Source organism: Culicoides brevitarsis, chromosome 2 (genome assembly GCF_036172545.1).
Source record: "Culicoides brevitarsis isolate CSIRO-B50_1 chromosome 2, AGI_CSIRO_Cbre_v1, whole genome shotgun sequence".
NCBI lineage: Eukaryota > Metazoa > Arthropoda > Insecta > Diptera > Ceratopogonidae > Culicoides > Culicoides brevitarsis.
Window position 1 is genome coordinate 30308334 of NC_087086.1, and position 23478 is coordinate 30331811.

General features: G+C 36.0%; 9 protein-coding genes across 9 annotated transcripts; 6 read left to right on the forward strand and 3 right to left on the reverse strand.

The window, feature by feature from the left end:
- Positions 1-439: 439 nt before the first annotated feature.
- LOC134830476 (chromatin assembly factor 1 subunit B) lies at positions 440-2979 on the reverse strand. Its single transcript, XM_063843978.1, has 4 exons — positions 2773-2979; positions 2466-2655; positions 1572-2079; positions 440-1507 (listed from the first exon to the last, which is right to left on the reverse strand). Exons 1-4 carry the CDS (start codon positions 2893-2895, stop codon positions 562-564), a joined length of 1767 nt encoding a protein of 588 aa, XP_063700048.1. The 5' UTR covers positions 2896-2979; the 3' UTR covers positions 440-561.
- Positions 2980-3260: 281 nt separating this feature from the next.
- LOC134829451 (integrator complex subunit 14) lies at positions 3261-23422 on the reverse strand. Its single transcript, XM_063842519.1, has 3 exons — positions 23170-23422; positions 4622-4792; positions 3261-4557 (listed from the first exon to the last, which is right to left on the reverse strand). Exons 1-3 carry the CDS (start codon positions 23320-23322, stop codon positions 3271-3273), a joined length of 1611 nt encoding a protein of 536 aa, XP_063698589.1. The 5' UTR covers positions 23323-23422; the 3' UTR covers positions 3261-3270.
- LOC134829456 (replication factor C subunit 5) lies at positions 4943-6288 on the forward strand. Its single transcript, XM_063842525.1, has 5 exons — positions 4943-5135; positions 5197-5487; positions 5547-5921; positions 5983-6060; positions 6116-6288. The coding sequence occupies exons 1-5, from the start codon at positions 5021-5023 to the stop codon at positions 6262-6264; spliced, it is 1008 nt and encodes a 335-aa protein (XP_063698595.1). The 5' UTR covers positions 4943-5020; the 3' UTR covers positions 6265-6288.
- On the forward strand, positions 6793-8361 carry LOC134829452 (transcription factor grauzone-like). The gene is made up of 2 exons (XM_063842520.1): positions 6793-6903; positions 6962-8361. Exons 1-2 carry the CDS (start codon positions 6793-6795, stop codon positions 8348-8350), a joined length of 1500 nt encoding a protein of 499 aa, XP_063698590.1. The 3' UTR covers positions 8351-8361.
- Positions 9450-18149, reverse strand: LOC134832401 (uncharacterized). Its single transcript, XM_063846413.1, has 5 exons — positions 17957-18149; positions 16658-17900; positions 12565-12756; positions 11747-11916; positions 9450-10831 (listed from the first exon to the last, which is right to left on the reverse strand). The coding sequence occupies exons 1-5, from the start codon at positions 18083-18085 to the stop codon at positions 9479-9481; spliced, it is 3087 nt and encodes a 1028-aa protein (XP_063702483.1). The 5' UTR covers positions 18086-18149; the 3' UTR covers positions 9450-9478.
- LOC134829449 (dnaJ homolog subfamily C member 2) lies at positions 10982-13394 on the forward strand. Its single transcript, XM_063842517.1, has 2 exons — positions 10982-11510; positions 11575-13394. The coding sequence occupies exons 1-2, from the start codon at positions 11251-11253 to the stop codon at positions 13217-13219; spliced, it is 1905 nt and encodes a 634-aa protein (XP_063698587.1). The 5' UTR covers positions 10982-11250; the 3' UTR covers positions 13220-13394.
- Positions 15076-15791, forward strand: LOC134829458 (mitochondrial inner membrane protease subunit 2). Its single transcript, XM_063842527.1, has 2 exons — positions 15076-15245; positions 15303-15791. Exons 1-2 carry the CDS (start codon positions 15188-15190, stop codon positions 15752-15754), a joined length of 510 nt encoding a protein of 169 aa, XP_063698597.1. The 5' UTR covers positions 15076-15187; the 3' UTR covers positions 15755-15791.
- On the forward strand, positions 18208-19795 carry LOC134829453 (zinc finger protein 85-like). The gene is made up of 3 exons (XM_063842522.1): positions 18208-18361; positions 18420-19515; positions 19585-19795. Exons 1-3 carry the CDS (start codon positions 18248-18250, stop codon positions 19755-19757), a joined length of 1383 nt encoding a protein of 460 aa, XP_063698592.1. The 5' UTR covers positions 18208-18247; the 3' UTR covers positions 19758-19795.
- On the forward strand, positions 20841-22291 carry LOC134829455 (zinc finger protein 567-like). Its single transcript, XM_063842524.1, has 2 exons — positions 20841-21024; positions 21078-22291. The coding sequence occupies exons 1-2, from the start codon at positions 20911-20913 to the stop codon at positions 22260-22262; spliced, it is 1299 nt and encodes a 432-aa protein (XP_063698594.1). The 5' UTR covers positions 20841-20910; the 3' UTR covers positions 22263-22291.
- Positions 23423-23478: the final 56 nt, after the last annotated feature.

Sequence of the window (23478 nt, forward strand, 5' to 3'; positions counted from 1 at the left end):
TTTTCGAAAAAAATAATTTTTGTAAAAATACAGAAATTTCCTGTAAAAATAATTTTTTTGATCAATTCATTAATTTTTTGGAGCTTTTTTGAAGAAAATCAATGTTTTTATAATAAAATTTTAGTTTTGATAAATAAAAGTCCTTTCAGTCTTCAAAAATGTTTGAAACGTACGAAGAACTTCTCTTCAAAGCTCTTAATTTTCGATAAATTTTAAATTTTTATGAATCAAAAAGTTACAAAAGGAAATTTTTAACAAAAAAAATCGAAGTCAAAATTTCTTGAACAAAGTTTGATGATTTTTAATGAAAATTCAAATTTTATTCCAAAAAAAGCTTCAAATCACAAAATAAATATCCAAAAAACGATAAAAAAAATTCTTGACTTTCGAAAAACTTACCACTTTCAACCAATTTTCAAGGAAATTTCAAATAAAATTCAAAAAAATTAATTTATAAAAATAATTCTGTTGGTTTATTCATTAAAAAATTGTGTGCACTAAGGAATATTTAAAAGCAGTATTTAGTGAAATAATACAAGTTAACATGGAACGTAATTCAAGTTAGAGCAACTTTTTCTTGGATTTCGGTGTCGAAATTGTCCGAAACTCGACGCGGCGCGGCGTTTTAGGAGCATCCTCGACAACTTCCGTCTCCTTTTCCTCATCGACCTCCATTTTTTGCTCCTCTTCTTCAGTCTTTGTCGGCGCTTCGCCCTCATCGTCCTCAACTACCAAGTGGATATCTTGCGTCTTATCGCTCTCGCCGGGCGACATAAAGGTCTCCGATGCCGAAAGTGGTTTTGGTTCGTCAATAGGCCATGCATCAACTGCTTCATCTGCCATCGATGCCACTTGCGATACTTTCGCCTCGTTATTCGCGGCTTTTTGTGATGACGCTTGAACACGTGGTTGTCTACGAATCGCTATGGGTTGCGGAGTTTTGCTCGTTTTCGGTGTATTTGATGTTTTTTCGTCCTTTGGCGGGGTTTTTACTTCATTTTCTTGATTCGTTCGGGGATGACGACGCACCGCAATTGGCGTCACGGGCGTTTCTTTCTTCTCGGGCGACGCAAATTTCTGATCGACACTCAGAATTTTGTCACAAGGGATTTCGATGATTTTATCTCCGGCTTCGATGATGACCGGTTCGACATTTTCCACGAGATTCTTGCTTTTGGCGTCGTAAATTTCGCCAAGTTCGCCCTTTTCGAAGACAATTATCGAGCAAAATCCGTCAGTGCTGGAGACAATGAGAAATTCGCCGTCTTCAGACCACGCTAAATCCGTGAGACGCGCATAATGGATGTTCGAGACGACAGCAAAGGGACTTTTTTGTTGCGTATCGTACAAATAAACCGAAGAACGGGTCGCTACAGCGAAAATCATGCGATAAGGCAGTGGGATGACAGGAGGGTTTTCTTTCGAAACGCCATCCAGTTTGAAAAGAAGGGGACAAAAACGCGTCGCAACGGTGTACTGATCGGGACTCGGGAGCACAATGGCAGGCCTAGAAGAAAAATATTTGAATTATAATGGGGTCAAAACATTACACAATCAAATATTTCTCTTACGTTTTCCAGTTGTTCCGTGTGTAAATGTACGTTGTGTGAACGGGTTTTTTGCCCTCATTTGCGACGCCAGCGGGCGCCACGACAATTGATCCATCCGGGCTGAAGCTGAGACGTCGGAAAAACGATTGCAGTGTGTCATCGTGATACAATCGCGCTGGTTCTGCTGCGAGAAAATGATCCTTTGGCACCGGTAAGACGCCTTTTCCACTGCGCGCCAACATTTTTTTCGATGCCAAGCTAAACACGCGGAAATTCCGATCGGACGACAGCGTGGCGACATATTTATTTTGCGGATCCCAGGTGACGCCTTGCACGAAACCCTGATGTTCCTGGAAAATGTGCGAATGTTTGCCCCGGGTGACGTCCCAAATCATCGCTGTATTGTCCACGGAGGCACTAATGAGCTGCGATGATGAAGGACTCCATGCCAAATCGTAAACGTCTTCCATGTGCCCGCGCAATATCTTCAAGGTAATCCATATTTCTTTATCTTGTTCGTTGGTGTCGTCTGTTAGCGTGCATGTGGAAGAAAAAAAACGAAGAGAAAGGGAAAAACGGATTAGTCAAAGGTATATGCGTGTCTTTTGTGCATGTATGTGTGCGAACGAGAACGAATGGAGAAGAGACAGTGAAGAGAAAAAAATGTGACGCAATTGTCTGGAGCACGTTTTCGCTTGAATTTCACGTTTTTTCGGATTTCCCGATGATATTTCCCGTAAAAAAGTCCAAAAATGCTTTAAGAATTGAAAGTTTTGCCGAAATGCAAGCCAAATTGCGTAAAAATGCGGGAAAATGTCGCACGGAAAAACGTGACTAACCTCAAAAAAGCGGGCCAGCAGGAACGTGGTACGCGAGAAAAACGCGGAAAAAGTCAAAAAAATCAAAAAAACTCACCCAAAATATTCACAGCTTCGTTTTCTCCCTTCAGCTTCCAGATAAAAATGACACTTTCATCATCGCCAGATGCCAGAAGCTCGCCATTCGGCGACCATCGTACCACATTTACCGCCCTTTGATGGCGTGCCAAGTCCGCAGCACATTCTAGCTCAATTTGGCCCGTTTCTGTGTGTTGCAAGTACCAAATCTTTGATTAGACACGCGGAGAACGGTCAATAACTCCAACACTCGAGCCCTTATTTAAACAACTTTTCCCAAAATTGTTTAAACATGGCTAATGGCGTGTTTGGCAAGAGACACTTACCAAAACGTGGGAATCAGTTCCGCCGCTCGCGAGGCGCCATTTCTTGCCGCATCGTGGCTGGATATCGACACTCAGCACCGGATCGCGATTGTGCCAGGATATTTCAGGAATTTGGCACTTCATTCCTTGCTTTTCACTTTTTTTTTTTAATTGCCAAACGGATAAAAAAAAATTTTTTTACGTGCGAGAGATGCTTTCAAGTCTAATGTCCGCGTGCAAATGGCAGAACGAGTGTTCGTACACCTCTATTTATAGGTTGGCACGTGCGGGAGCGTGATTGAATTAGCGTGCGGCGATTTTTTGAGAATTTTTGGCGCCCCGCCGGAGCGTTACAGTTCCAATGCGCAATTAAAAATTTTTTAAAATTAGTATTGGGCTAATTTTTTATCAATTTCATTCGTCTCAAAGTCAAAAATTACCGATTTTAACCGATTTTATCGTTTTTTTTAGAGGATTTTTAATGAAAATTCAATTTTTAGCTCAAAAAATTACAATTTTTTATTGAATCTGATTGTATTTGGTCGGCAAAGCCACAATTAATGCCTTGAAATCTTGTTTAATCATTTTCCGTAGTTCATTTGCGGAATGTTTCAGTTGAATTGAGCAGTCAGGACTTGCATTCGGAGGCAACAGAGGTATCTCTCGTTCCAAAATTATCGCCAATCCTTCGAGTAACTCCACAAATCCAAGCGATAATGCTGCTCTCTTGATCCTATTTAGCTCCTTGTAGAAATGTTGCGTCTTTTCGGGTAATTTTTTCGCGTGTCTCAGCACTTTTTGAATGTCACTTTGCAATCCTGCCTGTCTAATCCAACATCCGCCCACAATATTCGCCGAATAACTTCGTTTTTCCGTCGGTTTCACCGGAAAACTCAAATTTTCGCCCGGCAAAGCGTCTTCCATCGTGCCCAAATACCGCAAATCCCCCAACCAGGGTACAACATCAGCTCCCGGCGGCAAAACCGTCAACATGAGATTCGATTTTTTCTTGCTGTCGGCATACGAGTAGATAAATCCGAACCAGTTTTCGGCTAAAAGGGTCAAGGCAGCGACATTTTCGATCTTTAGAGCGCCATGAAGTAACACACAAACGGATTCTTTGTTCGAATCGTTCGGGATTTGGGATGAGGACATGCTGCTACCGCCCGAAGCTTCATCTTCCAAAGGTCCTCCGTCGATTTTCGAATAGAAATTACGAATTTCAGACTCTAATTTTTCAAATTCATTGCGAACTTTGTCATTTTCACCTCCAGCTTTGGGCAGAATGAGATGTCGACTGATGTAAGTGGGCGAACCAATGTCAGACAAGCTCAAATATCCGCAAATCTCAATTTGGCGCGAGATAAAACGTGTTGTTTCGACGCCAAAAATGTCTTTAGCGACATGCGGTAAGGGAGAAGGCCATATAATGATGTTGGAATGAAGTTTCGAATAAGCCCCGCATTTGAGGACCGCTTGAAAAGGTTGATAATTCTTCACGGACATCGCCTGAAACATCGCTTCAACCGAATTTTTCGTCAAAGCAGCTTCAGATTCGGATTTTTCGGGTGCTGGCGTGAAAAGTTGCCCTTTTTGCTTCGAAACATCCAGCAATTGTTGATAAAGTTGCGTTCCTTGCTTGAAAACGGAGTCGTTCATGTCCCCGACGCAGATGAAACAGATGTTGCTCGGATATTGGAAAGGCAGCGGATCAACGGGAGTGATTGTCGCATGTTTTCTCGCCATTATCATCGCTCGAACGGAGTTTTGGCCGATCCCGATGCCGCAATCCGAGACCACGATCAACTAAAAAACAAGAAAAATTAGAAAATTTCAGTCTTTTTCAAGGAAAATCGAGGAAAATCCTTACCTGGCAGTAATTTTGGACGCCCCATGTGGTTTGGAAGCGATTATTGATGGCATGCAAGACCGTTTCCAAGCACGTTTTGTCATAATGCTCGACTTTTCCCAAGGCTTGACGTATCAAATCGTAGTCCCGAGTGAAATCCACGACAGTTTCATAGGAACTTGAGTAGACAATCTGTGGAAAAAATGAAAAAAATGTTAATTTTCATTGAAAAAAGTTGTTAAAAGTCCCCAATCGGTTCAAAAAAAAACTGGCGGGAAAACCCATGATGCAAGTTTCTTGTACAAGTCTCCCGTTCAAGCTTTTTAACGGTTGGTAATCGGTTATTAATCGGTCGGAACGTAAACAAAACACACAAAAACTCATTTTTTCGTGAAATTTCGCAGAATTCAAGGAAATAAAATGAAAAAAGACGCCATGGCATCGACGAAAAATGCCCCGAACCTTCCGTGGGTCGAGAAATATCGCCCGGCAACGTTAAACGACCTAATTTCGCATCAAGAAATCATCAGCACGAGTGAGCATTTTTTCCCTTGACTCCAATTTGAGCGCGAAAAATTATTTTTTTCAATTTTCAGTCAATAAATTCATCAAACAGAACCAATTGCCGCATTTGCTGTTCTATGGACCTCCTGGCACGGGAAAAACGAGCACAATTCTCGCAATTGCCAAACAACTCTACACTCCCCAGCAAATGTCTTCGATGATTTTGGAACTGAATGCGTCGGATGACAGCGGAATTGGCACCGTTCGTGGTCCAATTCTCAATTTTGCCTCAACTCGCACGATTTTTAGCGGGGGATTCAAGCTCATTATTCTCGATGAGGCGGATGCCATGTCAAAAGATGCTCAAAATGCGCTTCGAAGAAGTAAATTTCATCATTTTTTGTTGTTTTTAGGATTTTTTTCATAAAATTTATTTTTTTAGTCATCGAAAAGTACACCGACAACGTTCGTTTCTGCATCATTTGCAATTATTTGAGCAAAATTATTCCCGCTTTGCAGTCTCGATGCACGCGTTTCCGTTTTGGACCATTGGCGCCGGAACAGATTTTGCCTCGTTTGGATCACGTTATCGACGCGGAAGGCGTCAAAGTCACGGAAGATGGTAAAAAAGCTCTTATGAAATTGTCCGATGGTGACATGCGAAAAGTCATCAATGTGCTTCAAAGCACGTGGATGTCGTTCAAAAATGTCACCGAGGAGACCGTCTACACGTGCGTTGGGCATCCGCAACCGCGCGACATTGAGACAATCGTTAATTGGCTGTTAAATACCGAAAGTATCAAGGAAATTTATCAAAGTAAGTTTTAATTTTTCATCAAATTTAAGAAAATTTTGTTCAAAAATTAATTTTTTCATAGAAATTCAAGAACTGAAGATCCAAAAGGGGCTTGCCCTTGAAAATATTCTTCGGGAAGTTCATTTGTTCGTACAAAGAAGTAAGTTTTTTGCATTTTTCATTTAAAAAATTTTCTTAAAGCGAATTTTTTGTAGTTGAATTGCCTCATCGTGTGATAAGTAAGTTAATAATGAGGATGGCTGCCATTGAGGAACGTCTCGCTTGTGGATGTGTCGAAGAACCGCAAATTTCTGCCTTGATTTCGGCTTTTTACATTGCTCGTAATGAAGTCTCGATTGAATAAATGTTCGTAATTGTTGTTTTTTACAAGAAATTTGTTGATTTTCGAAGAATTTTGGAACAAGGATGAGGCTCAAAAAATTTTTTGGAAGTTTAGAACAAAGGCAAGTTCACTGAAAATGCTCAAAATTATGCTCGAGAGTGCAATTTGAGCTAAAATTTGTTAATTTTCTGCATCAAAACAAAATTTTTCTTCAATTTTGAGAAAATTATGTTCAAAAAGGCGCCAAAATCTTAATTCATAAGTTAAAATCAAGCGTTTTGGGAACAAAATTATCGAATTTTATCAAATTTTCTTAATTTTTCTATCAAAATTCATTTTAAAAAATATTCCTCTAAATATTTTTAACTATTTTTTAACTCTAAAATTGCTTTTTCAACAACTTTTCATTCATAATTTTAACAAAAATCAAAGGGAAAAAATTTCATTCATCAAAAAATCATGAATTGCCGCTTTGACGTTTCATATGACATTAAAAAATCAGTATTAAAACATAAACAACAACAAACGCAAAACAAAAATTTTAAAAAAATGTTGAATAAATCATGTTATTTGTGTCTCCAAGTCATCAACGATCCATTTTTTGACTCAAAATCTTTAGAAGAAGTAAAGGAACAGATCGAAACCGTATTCAAAATTGAGGTAAATTCAATTTTTTATCAATTTTGCACTTAAAATTCAATGTTTTTGTTAATTTCAGCTCACAAATGATCCGGAAGATGCCAAAATTTGCCCATTTTGTGCAGATAAACTACAAATATCGCTTGAATTATATCAAATAATCATCGAATCTCAAAATTTACTGAGCCAACAGAAGGTAGAATGTAATTTAGAGCTCGTTAAAGTTGAGGAACCGACGATATCAGAGAAACTTCCTGTGATAAAACTCGAAAGAATTATCGTAGATGACCCAGTTTTGCCGAAATTGAAGAAAAAAAGGGAGAAAACTTCACCGAAACAGCGGAAAAAGAAAGAAAAATACGATTTGGTTGAAGAAATTTCGTTAAAAACAGAGAAAATTGATGACAACGAAGCTTTAGAAGATGAAGAAAAGTCAAAATCGAAGAAAAATCGTGAAAAAGATCGACCTTTGAGATGCAATCAGTTCATCGACAAAGCTCAACTCGACGAAGAAGACCGCCAAATCAAAGAATTTTTCCATTTCTCGTGTGAACAATGCTCGGAATCCTTCGAACGTTTCTTTTTATACAAAAATCATCGATACGAAAAGCACGGCGATCCGAACGCTTCAATTGTTTGTTGTGGTCTTCGTTTAAACAAGCGGATTCGATTGCTGGATCACATGATTTTCCACACAAATCCCTCGATGTTCAAATGTCCCGACTGTGACAAGCAACTTCAGAATCGAACTCACCTCAGAGACCATCGACAGCAACATCATCAGCTCCCAAAACGAAGCGGCGTCACCCATCAATGCGAAATTTGCTCAAAAACCTTTCAGCGGATACGAACTTTGCAAAATCACATGGACACCCATTTGCCAAAACATGAAAAAGAAGCGAAAAAACTCTTTTTGTGCAACGAATGTCCCGGCGTTGCGTTCAAACTGAAAGCTCAAATTGCGAGGCACATGCGAAAAATCCATCTGAAGCTCTACAACTTCATTTGCGACATTTGTGCGAAAACTTTTAAGAATAAAAATGACTTTTTGTATCACTACCGCAGCATGCACGACGTGAAACCGCTCCCGAAAATGAAGTGTCATCTTTGTAACGCTCTGCTGCTGAACGAAAAGTGTCTCAATGCTCATATCGCGAGAATTCACAAGCATGGCGGGCCTCACGAGTGTCCCATTTGCGGTAAAATAGCGCCAAGTAGTCAAGCGTTGAGGCAACACAGGATTTATGTGCACGAGTCGGAGCGGAAATTCAAGTGCACGCATTGCGGCAAGGGATTCAAGCGGGAAGTTGAGATGAAGGAACATGTCACGACGCATATCGGAGGAGCGCTGTACACGTGTCAGTTTTGCGAGAAGACTTTTAATTCGGGAGCCAATATGTATGCGCATCGGAAGAGAATGCATCCCGTGGAGCATCAGAGGATGGTGCAGGAAAAGTTGAATAAATGAAAAATTTAATTTTTATGACAAATTTTTGGGTTTTAAGATGTTTAGTTTAATCATTTTTGGGATTTTTAAACGACTTTCGATTCTTTAAGGGACAGTTTTTCACATTTTTAGCTCAGAATTGGCAATTTTCGTCCTATTTGGGTCTTGAGGGGTAAATTTTCTTCTTATTTAATTCATCAGAGGGCAAATTTTTCGATTTTTTCATACATCCTAAGAGGATTTTCATCATTTTTGTTAAATATGAACCGAATTTGTACCTTTAGACGTCAATTTCATTCAAAAGTTAAACATTAAGGGTCAATTAAGCTCATTTTTTGGGTTCAAAAGAGATCAAATTTCTCTGTTTTTCAATTTTTGATCGTCTAAGGATCATTTTTAACAATTTTTGAATCACTAAAGTTTAATTTTTGGCTCCCTTCAAACCAAATTTTTCCATTTTTGATCCGTTAGAGGTTGAAATTGTCGATTTTGAGCTCATCGAAGGTAATTTTTGTACTTCTTTGGGTCTTAAAAGTTAAATTTATTTAATTTTTGATTTTTCAGAAGACAAATTTAACAATTTTTCAATGTACCAGAGTTCAGTTTCGATATTTTTTGTTCAACAACGGTCGAATTTGTTTAATTTCAGCTTAAATTTATTTATCATGGAAACAAAAGATGTAAATTTTTTAATATTTTTACTGAATTGAAGTCAATTTAATTCATTTTTAGGGTTTTAAGTGGTGAGGTTTCACAATTTTTGAACGGTTTAAGATAAATTTTGTCAATTTTTGAACAATTCAAGGTAAATTTTGTCAATTCTTGAACGATTTAATTTGAATTTTTTCAATTTTTCGCCTTTTTGAATTTGAGTTTCATTATTTTTGCCTCATTTAAGGTCATTTTTTTTCCTCTTTAGGTCACCTTCGAACAGATTTGTCAGTTTTTTGGTTCACAAGAAGCCTAATTTCTACATTTTTGACTAATTTTACGTAATTTTTGTTCATTTTTAGCTCATCAAAGGTCATATTTATCACTTTTCAGTATTAAAAAGTTAAAATTTCCTCAATTTTGAAGCCTTTTAACGAAAAATCCTTCAAATTTCTTCTAATTTTAATTTTTAATTCAATCCAATAGTCTAAAAATCTCTCAAAATTTCAAGTTACTCCAACAATTTTTCCCTTTTCCTCCCTTTTTCTTTAATTCTTCCGCATGTTTCTGCTTCCTATGCTTGAAATAATTCGCTCCCGAGTTGAAAGTCTTCTCACAAAAGTCACATCGGTACAACACGCCGCCCAAATGCGTCGTCAGATGTTCCCTCAGGTGAATCGGCTTCTTAAAACACTTCACACAAAACTGACATTTGAACTTATTCGCCGACTTGTGCATGTACCTTTCATGCGAAATCAGTGCATTCTTCGTGGGCGCCTCTTTTCCGCATTCCGAACACACATGCGGACCCGGATCGTCGTGATTCAGTCTCACATGCTTCTTCAAGGCTTGCTCATTTGCCACCCATTTCCCGCAAATCTGACATTGCACCCGAATTTGGTCGGGATTTGTGTGCACATGCCTGTAATGACTCAAAAAATGCATTTTTGTCTTGAAACTTCGGGCGCAAATGTCACAAATGCACGTATAGCGCTTCTCGTGAATCTGCCGAATGTGATGGGCGAGCAGCGATTTCGACATAAAAGCACTTTGGCAAGTCTGGCAAACGTGAGTTTTCATTGCCGCCTTTTCCTCCGAAGATAAATGCGTTTTTTCGTGAGCTTTCAAGTTGCACGACGTTAAAAATCGTTTTTCGCATGTCGGGCAGGCGAAAGATTTTTGTGAATTTTGATGTTGCGCTGCGTGAAGCTTCAAACGATACCGATTGGCGCAAATTTTGTTGCATTCGAGACATGTAAGCTCTTCGGGGTTGATGTGACTCTTGGCGTGATCCAATAATTGACCGCGTTTCTTGAAAATTTTCGAACAACATTCGATCGTGGTGACTTTGAGGGAATGTGCAGCTCGATTATGATCCCGTAATTTGTTTAAAGTATCAAAAGAAGGCATTTCCGTGCATTGTTGACATCGTAGCCCGTAAAATTCTTTGATTATTTGATCTTCTTGGGACTGTTGATGTTTTTTCGATGACTTTTGAACCTTTTTTAGGCTTTGCGGAGCAATTTTAGGCAATTCGGTGGAAAAATTTGTATCACAATCGACATCTGAAGGCACTTCCGAGGCATTTTTCGATGATTTTTCACTTAAAACTCGATGACTTTCCAAAATTCTTTCATAAAACTCGTGAATTTCTTGAAGTTTTTCAAAGCAGGCATCACAAATTGCTCCATTTTGTTGTTCCTGAAGCTCGTCAAGACGGAAAATTTTCAGCAAAGTCTCTTTAACAGTCCCTTTTTCGGATTTTCCTTCGTCTAAAGCCTCATTCCAGTCTTTTAAAGGCTTTTTTGGGCTCAAACAAAGGCGACATTGGCTCATGATGATGTCCGGAAGCCATCAGCTGTTTGAGACGAATGAAAATGATAAATTATCCCAGTTCAAGAATGTAAACTGGGGTATTTTATCACTTTCATTCGTCTCATTCGAGTAAAATGTAAGCAGAAAGCAGAATGTATGCAGTTTGTAAGCAAAGCACCACCATTGTTCTGAAAGCAAAAAAGTGTGTGAGACAGTCAATGCCACACAAAATCCCCATTTTTACGTGGAAAAAGCTCAAATTTTGCCTGTTTAACGTGACGCCAGCCAACGCGGTGCTCGAGTCTCGTGTTTCCCCGTGAAAGGTTGCACGCAAAACCAAAGTGCGTGCCCAAAACGTGAATTTTTGAGAAATCCCCGCGCGTGATTGAGGTTAACACATTTTTTCCCCCAAATTAAGTTGTTGAATAACGCAAAAAAAAAATTTAAACTGCATCATGGAGACGGAAAATACTGTTGTGGCCTTGCAAACGCCCTTTGAAACGCGTCGCGTGCAATGCGTGGGCCTGAATTTCGTCAAGTATCTGGCGACAATCCATTATGGCGAATCGGGAGGCCTTTCGACGAGCAGCAGTGAGGAAAAAATCTCCGATAGCACGACGGAATTCGTTGTAGATGTGGATTATTTGCGTAGTTTAGACCCGAAAGAGTGGAAGGATCAAGACCATTACGCGGTTTTAGGCTTGAAACACTTGAGGTAATTTTTTTCAAACACATTTTCGATGACCTTCGACCAATTTTAACCAATTTTTTTGCAACAGAAACGCAGCCACAGATGACGACATTAAACGAGCTTACCGAAAAATTGTGTTGAAGCACCATCCGGACAAGCGAAAAGCGCAAGGCGAGGAAATCCGCACCGATGACGATTATTTCACGTGTATTATTCGCGCGTATGAGACGCTTTCGGTGCCCGCGAAACGTCGTTCTTACGATTCGGTCGATCCGGAGTTCGATGATACGCTTCCCTCCCAACAAGCTGTCGAAAAGGACTTTTACGGCGTCCTCGGGCCACAATTCGAACTCAATAAACGCTGGAGCGAGAAACGAAACGTGCCATTGTTGGGCGATGACAACAGCGATCGTGATGCCGTCGAAAAATTCTACGATTTTTGGTACAATTTTCAGTCGTGGCGCGAATACAGCTATTTGGATGAGGAAGACAAGGACAAGGGACAAGATCGCGAGGAACGACGATGGATCGAGAAGCAAAATAAACAAATTCGCATCAAACGGAAAAAGGAAGAAAATTCCCGGATAAGGGCTTTAGTTGATTTGGCGTACAACAACGATCCGCGAATTGTGAGATTCAAAAAGGAGGAAAAAGAGAAGAAACTTGCGGCAAAACGCGCGAAACAAACAGCAGCTCAGCAACAAAAAGCCGAAGAGGAACGTCTCATTCGCGAGGCAGAATTAAAGAAACAAGAGGCAGAAAAAGCGGAACAAAAACGAATTGAACAGATCCAAAAAGAGCGCGAAGCCCAAAAACGCGCTTTGAAGAAGGAAAAGAAAATTTTCCGCGATACCATGAAAGCGAACGATTATTATGCCGCCGACGACAAGGAAAAACTCAAAAATATGGAAGGCATTGACAAAATTTGCGAACTCATGAAGACCCTCGAATTGCAAGAACTCAACAAAAATATGGCGACAAACGGCAAAGAAGCGTTCCTGAAAGCCCTCCAAGAAACCGAGGAAAAAATGGAAGAAGAGCGACGTCGGTTATTCGGTCCCCCCAAAACGGCAGCAACCCCCAGCGCTAATTCCGCCGTCAAACCAGCCGTGAATCGCAAACAACTCTGGACCCTGGAAAATATTCAGTTGCTCATCAAGGCTGTCAATCTCTTCCCCGCTGGCACAGTGCAACGCTGGGAAGTCGTCGCGAATTTCCTCAATCAGCACGCCACGAATTTGGGTGATGCCAAGTTCTCCGCCAAAGAGGTCTTGAACAAGACGAAAGACATGCAGCACAGTGACTTTTCAAAAAGCGACCTGAAAGCGCAAACGAACCAAAATGCCTTCGAGTCGTTCGAAAAAAACAAAAAGGAGCTCAAAGTCGTGGATAATTCGGAAATTAGCGTAAACGATGAAAATGCAGAGCAATTGGCGAACGGAAGTACAGCAAAAGTTAATGGAACGCCAATGGTGAACGGAAAAAAACCCGAAAAAACAGAATCAAAAGAAGAAGCAGCAACGACGACGACGACGACAGTTGAACCCAAAACGTGGACAAAAGAGGAGCAAAGTTTGTTGGAACAAGCGATTAAAACGTATCCCGTGTCGACGGCAGATCGTTGGGACAGAATTGCCGAGTGTATTCCGGGACGAACGAAGAAAGAGTGCTTGAAACGCGTCAAGGAGCTCGTGGATCAAGTGAATGCCAAGAAGAAGGCGATGGCGAAATAACTTCTTTTTTCTTTCTTTCTTTCTTCATTCACTCACACAATAAAAATATTTTTTTAATTGTAAAATTTTTCCCGCAACTAACACGAAATTCTTAGTAAAATGTTTGACCCATGATGATGATTATTTCAGATAATAAAAAATTGTCAATAAATTATGAGTAATTCTTAAAAATTTTATTTTTTTGTTTCATTTTGTGAAATAAATTTATTTTGAAATTTTTTATCATTAACAATATTGGAAACTAAAGAGTTTATATTGAGATCCAAATTTATGTTAGATTTTTTGTTCAAAAAAAATTTGAAATAATTTTTCATTGAAAATGTAAGTACATCACAGATTTTTTTAGGTTTCCTATTTTAAAATTAATTCAGAAAAAAATTTTAAGAAAATGGAAATCAACTTTAAAAATCAAGTTCAAATCAATTAAAAATGATTATTTTAGCATTGAAACCCATCAAAAATTGGTTGAAAATTGACTTGAGAAAAAAAGTACGATTTTTGCTCCTCATATGATAAAATCGTACTTTTTTTTTTTGCTCCTCATTGATAAAATCTAAAAATGGAAATCAAATCCTCATATGATAAAATCGTACTTTTTTATTTCATCAAAAATCGATCAGATATCAATGGAAATCAACTTAAAAATGAATATTTATTAACTTTTAGCTTTGAAACCCATCAAAAATTGGTTGAAAATTGACTTGAGAAAAAAAGTACGATTTTTGCTCCTCATATGATAAAATCGTACTTTTTTTATTAAAAAAAATTCAGATTCAAAAATCAACTTAAAAATCAGAAAAGTGACTTGATATTTTTGCTCCTCATGGAAATCAATCTTAAAAATCAACTTAAAAATGATTTTATTAACTTTTAGCTTTGAAACCCATCAAAAGTTGGTTGAAAAGTGACTTGAGAAAAAAAGTACGATTTTTGCTCCTCATATGATAAAATCGTACTTTTTTTTATTTCATCAAAAATCGATCAGATATCAATGGAAATCAACTTAAAAATGAATATTTATTAACTTTTAGCTTTGAAAACCATCAAAAGTTGGTTGAAAATTGACTTGAGAAAAAAAGTACGATTTTTGCTCCTCATATGATAAAATCGTACTTTTTTTTTATTTAATCAAAAATCGATCAGATATCAATGGAAATCAACTTAAAAATGAATATTTATTAACTTTTAGCTTTGAAACCCATCAAAAGTTGGTTGAAAAGTGACTTGAGAAAAAAAGTACGATTTTTGCTCCTCATATGATAAAATCGTACTTTTTTTTATTTCATCAAAAATCGATCAGATATCAATGGAAATCAACTTAAAAATGAATATTTATTAACTTTTAGCTTTGAAACCCATCAAAAATTGGTTGAAAATTGACTTGAGAAAAAAAGTACGATTTTTGCTCCTCATATGATAAAATCGTACTTTTTTTTATTTGATCAAAAATCGATCAGATATCAATGAAAATCAACTTTAGAATGAATATCTATTAACTTTTAGCTTTGAACCCATCAAAAGTTGGTTGAAAATTGACTTGAGAAAAAAAGTACGATTTTTGCTCCTCATATGATAAAATCGTACTTTTTTTTTTTCATCAAAAATCGATCAGATATCAATGGAAATCAACTTAAAAATTATTTATTAACTTTTAGCTTTGAAACCCATCATTGGTTGAAAATTGACTTGAAAAAAAGTACGATTTTTGCTCCTCATATGATAAAATCGTACTTTTTTTTATTTCATCAAAAATCGATCAGATATCAATTTAAAAATGAATAAACTTTTTGATTTTTCGTTTGAGACAAAAACAAGCCCATGCTCAAATATTGTTAAATGTCACTGTCATAATAAAAACATAAAAAATTCGCTGCATCTAACAACTTCTTAGTTGAAATTTATTAAAATTTAAATTAAATTAAATGATGATTAGCTTTATTAATTAATAATAAATAAATAAAAATAAAAATGTTTCGTATGTTAAAATACGTTGTGATAGGAATATCGGTACCAACCTCATTTATGGGTAAATTCCTTTTACAAAAAAAAAAAAAATTTTTTACTAAACATGATTTTCTTTTAGATTGTTTCGCTTCCGTTGCCAGAGTTGATGGAACCTCAATGCAGCCTTGTCTCAATAGTCAAAATTCATCCACACCGGATTACGTCCTTTTATCGAGAACAGCTGTGAGAAATTTAGAATTCAACAGAGGAGATGTCGTCTCTGTTATCAGTCCAAAAGATCCGAATCAGCGAATAATCAAAAGAATTGTCGGTTTGGAAGGTGACTTGATCCCGACACTCGGATACAACTTGAAACATGTCAAAGTACCTGAAGGTCACGTGTGGATTGAAGGCGACAACTCGCAAAATAGTCTAGATAGCAACAATTTTGGACCAGTTTCCGTAGGATTAATTACTGGCAAAGCAGTTTATATTTTATGGCCGCCGCAGCGATATCAAAAACTTGATTCGAAATTGCCGAAAACGAGATTACAATCACTTCTTGCCAAGCCTTTGTCGGTTAGGGAATAAAAAAATTAAATAAAAATACGAATTTTAAGAAATTTAATTGAAAAATTATTTAATTCATTGGATTTTGAAGGTGAATTCCTCAATTTTAGCAAAAAGATGAAAAAAAAAAAAAATTATAAAAAAATTATGAAAATTTTGTGATTTTTTTTTAGTTTTAATTTTTAGGTAGACTAAGAAAAATTTTATTCAAAAAGAAAAAAAAATTAGAAGAAAATTTAAAAAAATCCTTTTTAAATAATTATTTTTTTTATTTTTTGAACAAATCTATGGAATTTTGCTTAGAACGGCCTAATTTGGGTTAAAAAAATTTAAAAAAAAATATTTTTTCTTAGTATTTTGTGATATAAAAGTTGAAAATGTTTTAGAATCATGCTTTCTTAATATTTTGAAAAATTTTCAAAGAGAATGTGAGCAAAAAAAAAAATTCTTTTTAGAATATTCTGATTTTAAAAAAATATTAAAATTTCTGTCAAAATCAGATCAAAAATTAATAATTTCTTACATTTTTAAATTTTTGTTGAAAAAATATTAAATTTTTTAATAAAAAATATTAATTCTGACTTTTAATATTTAAAATTCATGGATAAAAATAAGAAAAATATCAAAGATTTTTTTGAAAAAGGTATTTTATTTACTGTTCGATACTCAAAATTCAAAATTTTTCTTGCCAAAGGTCTCAAAAATTTTAAATTTATTAATTTTTGGCTTAAAAAGTGTTTTTTATGATTTTTATGACAAAAAATTTCAAAGTTTATACCATAAAAAAATTTTTTAAAAATTTAAATCGTTGGAAATTCTTGGAATTCACTCATTTTGTACGAAATTTTATTTATTTTTTTTTTTATTTTACTAAAAAAAACTTTCATGCCTTAAAAAGTTTTTCTTTTTAAAATTATTTTTTTTATTTCAATCCCTTTTCCTGCTTCTCCTGTCGCATTTTTGCCAATTCGACAGGATGCGTCGCTTTTCGATGGGCATACATGTTCGATCTCGAATTAAAAGTCCTCTCACAAAAGTCACAATTGTACAAGGTGCCTCCCAAATGCACTTGCATGTGTTCTTTTAACGCATCCGCCACTTTAAACGCCTTTTCACAAATATTACAAGCGAATTTCCTACTTGCCATGTGCATGTATCGCTTATGAGACCTCAGTGCCCTTATCGTTTGCGATACTTTTCCACAAACGTTACAGACATGATTTCCCCTTTCCGCGTGCATTCCCTTGATGTGCATCCTCAAACACTGCTCATTCAGGAAAAACTTTTCACAAATGTCGCATTGAACTTTTGGCTGTTTCGCCGCTTCGGTATGTGCCGTCGTGTAATGATACCGATATTGGCTCTTCGTTTTGTAGACTTTTGCACAAATATCGCAAACGTAGAGATTTTTGTTGAGATGCACTTGTTCCATGTGTTTCTCCAATTTGTACTTTGACATGCATCCGCTGCCACAGAGATCGCAATAAAGTGTCCTGGCTTCACGTTCTTCTTCCGTGAGATGGATTTCCATGTGAGTTTTCAACGTGCAAGACAATAAAAAGCGTTTTCCACACACCTGACATTCGTGCTTGAGAGCATCTCGTGGCCCATGGATCGTTTTTACGTGATTCGAGAGTTTTTTGGCAGCGGTGAATTGCTTATCGCACTCTTTGCATTTGAATTTTTCCGGATTTTGGTGATATGTGATGTGTTCGAGCAGAGCAACGCGTTTGTCAAATTTGAAATTACAACAGGTGATGATGACATTTGGCTGAAAATGTTCCGTTCGCATGTGTGCCTTGAAATCGAAGAACTTTTGGAATGGCGGAACGGAACACATGGAACACGAGAGATCAAAATACTGCGAAATTAGGTCGTCTTCTTCTTCTTCGACGGATTTTATGGTGACTGGAGCTTCGGAAACGTTTTTTGTAGCAGGTTCGAGTTTTGTTTCTTCAATTTTTATCTCAGTTTCGCCCAAAGCTTCGTTGTAACTGAGTCCTTCGGCGACAACTTCCCCATCGGTGGCAACAACAGCAAACTTTGGTTCAGTTTCCAGCAGGTAATCTTGCGCTTTGACGACCATTTCGAAGAATTGGTGGGAGATTTCGAGATATTTGCAACATGTAGCGCACATTATGTCGTCTTCGCCGGGCGGAAAATGGAGCTAAAAGGATTTTAAATGCAAAAAACATGTTTTTTCGGGAAAAATTGGGAACTTACTTCAATACCGAAGATTTTTTGTATCAAATTTTGCGTTTTCAGGGCACTTTTTTCGATAAATTCATCATTTCCGTAACTCTCATCGTGTGGCGAATACACCGCGAGACACAAACGACACAATTTTTCCATAATTTTCACGTAATTTTCCTTTTTTTTAGTGTTCGTCGTTGATGCTGGTGTCGTTTGTTTACATTTTTCATCAACTGTCAAATGCCCAAAAACGTCAAACTTTGTTTTGTTTTGGATTTTCTGGCTTTTTCTGAGTTTCAAAGGATAAAAAGCCCCCAAAAAATGGGAAAATCCGACATTTGTCGCCTTTGTTTGTGCAAATCTGAGGACTCGACATACACGAAAGATGAAGAAGATCAGCTACTGACCCAAATTAAGGACATTTTTGGCTTTGACGTGAGTTTTTATACAAAAAAAATTTCGTTTTCATTAAAATTTTTAATTTTTCTTGCAGGTAAATCCCGATTCCGAGCTTATTTGCGTTTATTGCAAGGAACGCGTGAATTCTTTTTACTCGTATTACCGCAGCGTGCTCGATAATCAGTTCAAATTGCAAGGAATTGGTCTAAAACCAGACGATACAGAGGCAGGAAATGATCAAAACAGCTCCGACAGCGAGTGTGATGTCAAGGTTTCGGCTTTTTCGGAGATGCTTAAGACTGAATTGACGGAAGAAGAGGTCCCGTTGCTCGACAGAAAGAAATCCAGTGGTAAAAAACGGAAGAAATCTCGTCCGAAAGAGGAGGAAGTCGATGAAGAGGCCGAGAAACGTCAAAAAGAAGACGAAAGAATCGCGAAATATATCAGTTTCAAGTGCATGCTGTGCCCGAACGACTCGATAAATGACTTGACCAACTGGAAAATTCACATGAGACGCGTTCATGACGAAGCTCGCCCCGTGATTGTGTGCTGCGATCGCAAATTAACCGATCGGCGACGGATTTTGTACCATATTGGGTTCCATCACGAGACTGAAGCCGAATTTGAGTGTGATAAATGTTCGAAAAAATTCAAATTAAAGGCTTACTTGTTGTCGCACATGAAAACGCACGAAATTAACACAACCAAGAACTTCCAGTGTGACAAATGCCCGGAAAAATTTTTGTATCGCGGGCACTTGACGAAGCACCAACTCATCCATATGACGCCCGAAGAGCAAGCTCTTGTCAAATTTTACCCCTGCAAGCAATGCGACAAAGAATTTCCTTCGGCAAAAAATTTGGGCTCGCACGTGAGACGCGTTCACAAAAAATTATCAACTTTCGTGTGTCACATTTGTGCAAAAGTTTTCTCCAAGAAGGAACGTCTCACGAGTCATTTTCTGTATAAACACACGGAAAATCCGCCGAAACATCAATGCGAGCATTGCGGCATCGAATTGGCCAATAACGACACGTATCGGTATCACGTGAAGCTGCAACATACGAGTGCGGGATCGTATCCGTGTAGTTACTGCGGGAAAGTAAATGCGACAGAAGTGCAATTAAAAGCGCATATTAGGTTCACGCACGAGACTGAGAGGAAGCATCAATGCGAGTATTGTCCAAAAGGTGAGAATTTTTTTAATTTTCAAAGAAATTTTAATAAAATTTAATTTTTTTTTTTGTGATTTTTTGAAGCTTTTAAACGAGCTGTGGACCTAACAGAGCACTTGAGCATCCATATGGGCGGCGCATTGTATGATTGTCCAACGTGCGATCGGAAATTCAATTCAAAGTCGAATATGCAGTCGCATGTGAAGAAATGTAAAGCACTCGGAGGACCCACAAATGCTGAGATAATGATGCAATAATGTAAATTTTAAGGAAAAATTGAATAAAAATGAGTAAAAATTAAAAAAATCGTATCGAATTCGACAGTTTTTGGTCTTGTCACATGTTGAAAAATATAAATTGATTAAAAAAAAATTTAAAAATATTTTATTAACAAAATTTATCAAAAATTTAAAAAAAAATTATTTTTTTTTATTTGGGTTTTTGACCATTTTTAATTAAAAGGTAAATTTAAAATTTAGTGAAATTTATTTAATTAAACTTTAAAAAATATTTTTTACAAAATTCATTTTTTTTTTTGTTGAACGATCATTTTTACTTAAAATTAATTAGAAATTTTTAAACAAATTTTATCAAAATTTTTTAATAAATTTAAAATTTATTTACAAAAATCATTAAATTTTTTAAGAGATGTGAAATTGACTGAAAAATTTATAAGAAAATTTAAAAAAAATAAATTTGTGATCAAAAGTCATCAGAATTTTTCAAAAATTTAAAATTTTTATTTATAATTCTTCAAAAAAAATTTTTTAATAAAATTCATTAAAAACTTTCAAAAAATAATTAAGAAAATTTTATAATTTTTTTTAAAGAAAAATTTGAATATTATTTTTTTTAAAGACGTGAAATTTATAAAAAAATTTAAGAAAAAAAAAATTTCTGTAAATTTTTGAACACAATTCATCAAAAATTTTCAAAAAATCTTCTTTGTTAGTTTAACGACAATTTTTTACTTAATTTTTTTTTTAATTTTTAAAAGATTTATTAAAAAATTTTTTTTTTTGAAAAAACTGACCTAATTTATACGAAAATTCAATAAATATTCAAAACAAAATTCAAAAAAATAATTTTCTAAACAAAATTCACCAGAATTTTTTAAAAATTTAAAATTTTACATAAAATTGTTAAAAAATTTGATAAAATTAATTTTTTTGAACAAAATTTTTCAAAACATTCGATGAAAAAATTTTTTTTTAATAAAATTTATTAAAATATCAAAAATTTTCAAAAAAATTCTAAAATTTCATCGTTTAACGACCGTTTTTTGTTTCTGTACGTAAGTCCCATGCACGACATACGTCTATTGAAACGTCAAACTCGACATAAACAATCAACAAAAAAAATTCGTCGACAGCTTTTTGGATGATTTTCTTTAAAAATTAACTGAAAATCATGGCTTGCCGTCTTTGTTTGTGCAAAATTGAGGACATGCTGGATCCAACGGGCTTCAAAACGACCTCCGATAAGCAACTAATGCGGCTCATAAAACAATATTTCGGCTTTGAGGTAATTTTGAACTCAATTTTTTCTTAAATTTTACCAATTTTTAAATTTTTCAGATGACGCGGGATCCAAAATTATCCCAAATTGTGTGCAAATACTGCGCGGAAAGAATAAAATCTTTCAACCAGTACTGCGAAGAAGTCAGACAAAATCAAACAAAGGTTCAATACATGAAAATGGATGTCGATGAACCGGAAGATTTCTTCACAGAACCAGTTCTGAACATCAAAGAAGAAGAAGAACAAGAAATTTACACGGAAAAGATTTTAGTGGAGCATCGTCCCAAAGTCGTTAAATTCAATATCGATCGAATTTCGAGATTTATCGATTTTGTGTGTGAAATTTGTACGAGCCAAACGCATTTTAAGGGATTTTTGCCCTGGAAATCTCACATGAAAGACGTTCATGGTAATGATCAGCCGACTTACAGTTGTTGCGATGTGAAACTCATCAACGAAAGGTCCTTTATGGTGCATATCAATCGATATCACGACCCCGTTTCAAGCGATAAATTACTTTTCGAGTGCGCGATTTGCTTAAAACGCTTCAAACACAAGGCACGGATACGAGCGCACATGCAAGTCCACATCCGACACGACGAAAACGGCTATAAATGCAAAAAATGCGACGAACGGTTCTACAAATCGATTCATTGGAGGACGCATCAGTTGTTGCATGAGCCAAACGCGCGATTGGAAGACATTTTATTCCCGTGTCGCAAGTGCCCGTTGGAATTTTCGAGCTCGAAAGACATTCAGGTGCACATGCGAAACGATCACAAGAAGAATTTTCTGTGTGATTTGTGTGCCGAAGTCTTTCACGCGAAATTTGTGTTGCAGGAACACGTCAGGATGACACATTCGGGGCCCGAGAATCGAAGAGCGTTCCAATGTCCGCATTGCGGGAACGCTTTTTTGCGGAAAAATAATTTGACGAATCATATTTCGTTGATGCACACGCAAACGGGGATCTATCCGTGCAATCAATGTGACAAAATTGCGATTACGGAGAAGCAGTTGAAGAATCACATTGCGTTCACGCATAAAACTGATAGGAGATTTGTTTGTACTTTTTGTCAGAAGGCGTTTAAGAGGAAGTGTGACATGATAGATCACGAAAGTATTCACACGGGAAAGCCCCTGCACAAGTGTCCAAAGTGCGAAAGGATGTTTAATAGCAAGTCTAATATGCAGTCACATGCGAAACGGTGCAAAGACAGTCCAGAAGTTAAATTTGAATAAAAATTAATAAAATTTTGAGTTTTTTTTAAAATAAATTTTTAATTTAAAATTCGTTTTGGACCTAAAAATGATCAAATTTAAACAAAAATTTATCGAAAATGGCTTCATTGATACTTGGAGTAGTCAAAAAATTGTTTTTAATAACCCAAAAAGACCGAAATTCGATTAAAAATCCTTAAAATTATTTAAAAAAAAGTCAGATTTGTTGAAAATATTTTTAAAAATTAGAAAACAATCAAAATTTGCCTAAAAATTGACCAAAAATGACTGAAAATTGTAATAAATGTCTTGAAAATACGCCGGTTCACCTAAAAATTTACTTTTGAGAACTCGAAACGGCTGAAAATTGATCGAAAATCATTTGGAGGCATGAAAATTGAAGATAATTTAGAAATTTGTACTGAAAATATTTTAAAAAAATTGAAATTTATAAAGATTGTACAAAAAATTTTACAAAAATAACTTCCCTAAGGCTCAATTTAGCAAAATTAAATTTTCAAGGCCTAAAATTCACTCTAACTCAGCATAAAATCAGTCAAAAATATCAAAAACTGAAGGAAACCTTCTAAAATTTTTCTCAAAGTTGACACAATAATCCGAAAATAATTAAATTTTGTCGAAGAATCTGTCAAAAATTAATGAAATTCTTGAAAATTGGTTTCAAAACAAGCCGGTTTTGCTCTAAATTTTAATTTATGAACATGAAATTTCCAAATTTTAAATGAAAATCCTCAAAAAATGTCACATATTGCTTTAAAAGCCTTTTTAAAGTACTAAAAATCAACAAAAAATTTACCAAAATCATCTCAACTCGTTTATAAAAGTTCAATTTTCATTCATTTTACATTCAAATATTCCAAAGAAACCCATAAAAATCAAGAAAATAATCAAAAATACATCGACTTACCAATGAAACTTGCTCCAAACGTGAGTTCTCTTGCAAATAATCCAAAAAAGTGTTGATCCCATGAACCGCCAGTGAATGAAAAGTCTGCGAATTGTTGCCCGGAACTGTTCTTGTCATCGAAAGTGACACATCTAATGCTATTATCGTCGGCATTTTCTAAAATTTCTTCCTTTTTGTCCCTTTTCTCACTAATTTTTGTTAATTTTCATTAAAATTTCACTCAAAAATCGAATAATTTCTCGAGATAATCCTCAAAAAAATCAAAACAACAACAAAAGCCGGCGAAATACCAACTAGGGAGTTGCTTAC

Bases quoted from the DNA above. Each gene is read 5' to 3' on its own strand.
- LOC134832401 (XM_063846413.1), bottom strand. From the start codon at position 18,085: ATGGAAAAATTGTGTCGTTTGTGTCTCGCGGTGTATTCGCCACACGAT. The intron at 12,757-16,657 runs AAAAAAAATAAT...GTCTTGTTCAAG, and splicing joins GCAGGAAAAGGGATTGAAAT to ACCTCTTTGGCGGAGAACTT. The intron at 10,832-11,746 runs GTAAGAACGACG...AACAGCTGATGG, and splicing joins AACTCCGGATCGACCGAATC to CTTCCGGACATCATCATGAG.
- LOC134829453 (XM_063842522.1), top strand. From the start codon at position 18,248: ATGGGAAAATCCGACATTTGTCGCCTTTGTTTGTGCAAATCTGAGGAC. The intron at 18,362-18,419 runs GTGAGTTTTTAT...TTTTTCTTGCAG, and splicing joins AGGACATTTTTGGCTTTGAC to GTAAATCCCGATTCCGAGCT. The intron at 19,516-19,584 runs GTGAGAATTTTT...GATTTTTTGAAG, and splicing joins ATGCGAGTATTGTCCAAAAG to CTTTTAAACGAGCTGTGGAC.
- LOC134829449 (XM_063842517.1), top strand. From the start codon at position 11,251: ATGGAGACGGAAAATACTGTTGTGGCCTTGCAAACGCCCTTTGAAACG. The intron at 11,511-11,574 runs GTAATTTTTTTC...TTTTTGCAACAG, and splicing joins TTAGGCTTGAAACACTTGAG to AAACGCAGCCACAGATGACG.
- LOC134829455 (XM_063842524.1), top strand. From the start codon at position 20,911: ATGGCTTGCCGTCTTTGTTTGTGCAAAATTGAGGACATGCTGGATCCA. The intron at 21,025-21,077 runs GTAATTTTGAAC...TAAATTTTTCAG, and splicing joins AACAATATTTCGGCTTTGAG to ATGACGCGGGATCCAAAATT.
- LOC134829452 (XM_063842520.1), top strand. From the start codon at position 6,793: ATGTTGAATAAATCATGTTATTTGTGTCTCCAAGTCATCAACGATCCA. The intron at 6,904-6,961 runs GTAAATTCAATT...TGTTAATTTCAG, and splicing joins AAACCGTATTCAAAATTGAG to CTCACAAATGATCCGGAAGA.
- LOC134829456 (XM_063842525.1), top strand. From the start codon at position 5,021: ATGAAAAAAGACGCCATGGCATCGACGAAAAATGCCCCGAACCTTCCG. The intron at 5,136-5,196 runs GTGAGCATTTTT...TTCAATTTTCAG, and splicing joins TCAAGAAATCATCAGCACGA to TCAATAAATTCATCAAACAG. The intron at 5,922-5,982 runs GTAAGTTTTAAT...ATTTTTTCATAG, and splicing joins TATCAAGGAAATTTATCAAA to AAATTCAAGAACTGAAGATC.
- LOC134829458 (XM_063842527.1), top strand. From the start codon at position 15,188: ATGTTTCGTATGTTAAAATACGTTGTGATAGGAATATCGGTACCAACC. The intron at 15,246-15,302 runs GTAAATTCCTTT...ATTTTCTTTTAG, and splicing joins GGTACCAACCTCATTTATGG to ATTGTTTCGCTTCCGTTGCC.
- LOC134829451 (XM_063842519.1), bottom strand. From the start codon at position 23,322: ATGCCGACGATAATAGCATTAGATGTGTCACTTTCGATGACAAGAACA. The intron at 4,793-23,169 runs GTAAGTCGATGT...TTTTTTCCACAG, and splicing joins GTTTGGAGCAAGTTTCATTG to ATTGTCTACTCAAGTTCCTA. The intron at 4,558-4,621 runs GTAAGGATTTTC...CTTGTTTTTTAG, and splicing joins GCGTCCAAAATTACTGCCAG to TTGATCGTGGTCTCGGATTG.
- LOC134830476 (XM_063843978.1), bottom strand. From the start codon at position 2,895: ATGAAGTGCCAAATTCCTGAAATATCCTGGCACAATCGCGATCCGGTG. The intron at 2,080-2,465 runs GTGAGTTTTTTT...GCACGCTAACAG, and splicing joins CGAAGCTGTGAATATTTTGG to ACGACACCAACGAACAAGAT. The intron at 1,508-1,571 runs GTAAGAGAAATA...TTTTTCTTCTAG, and splicing joins ACACGGAACAACTGGAAAAC to GCCTGCCATTGTGCTCCCGA.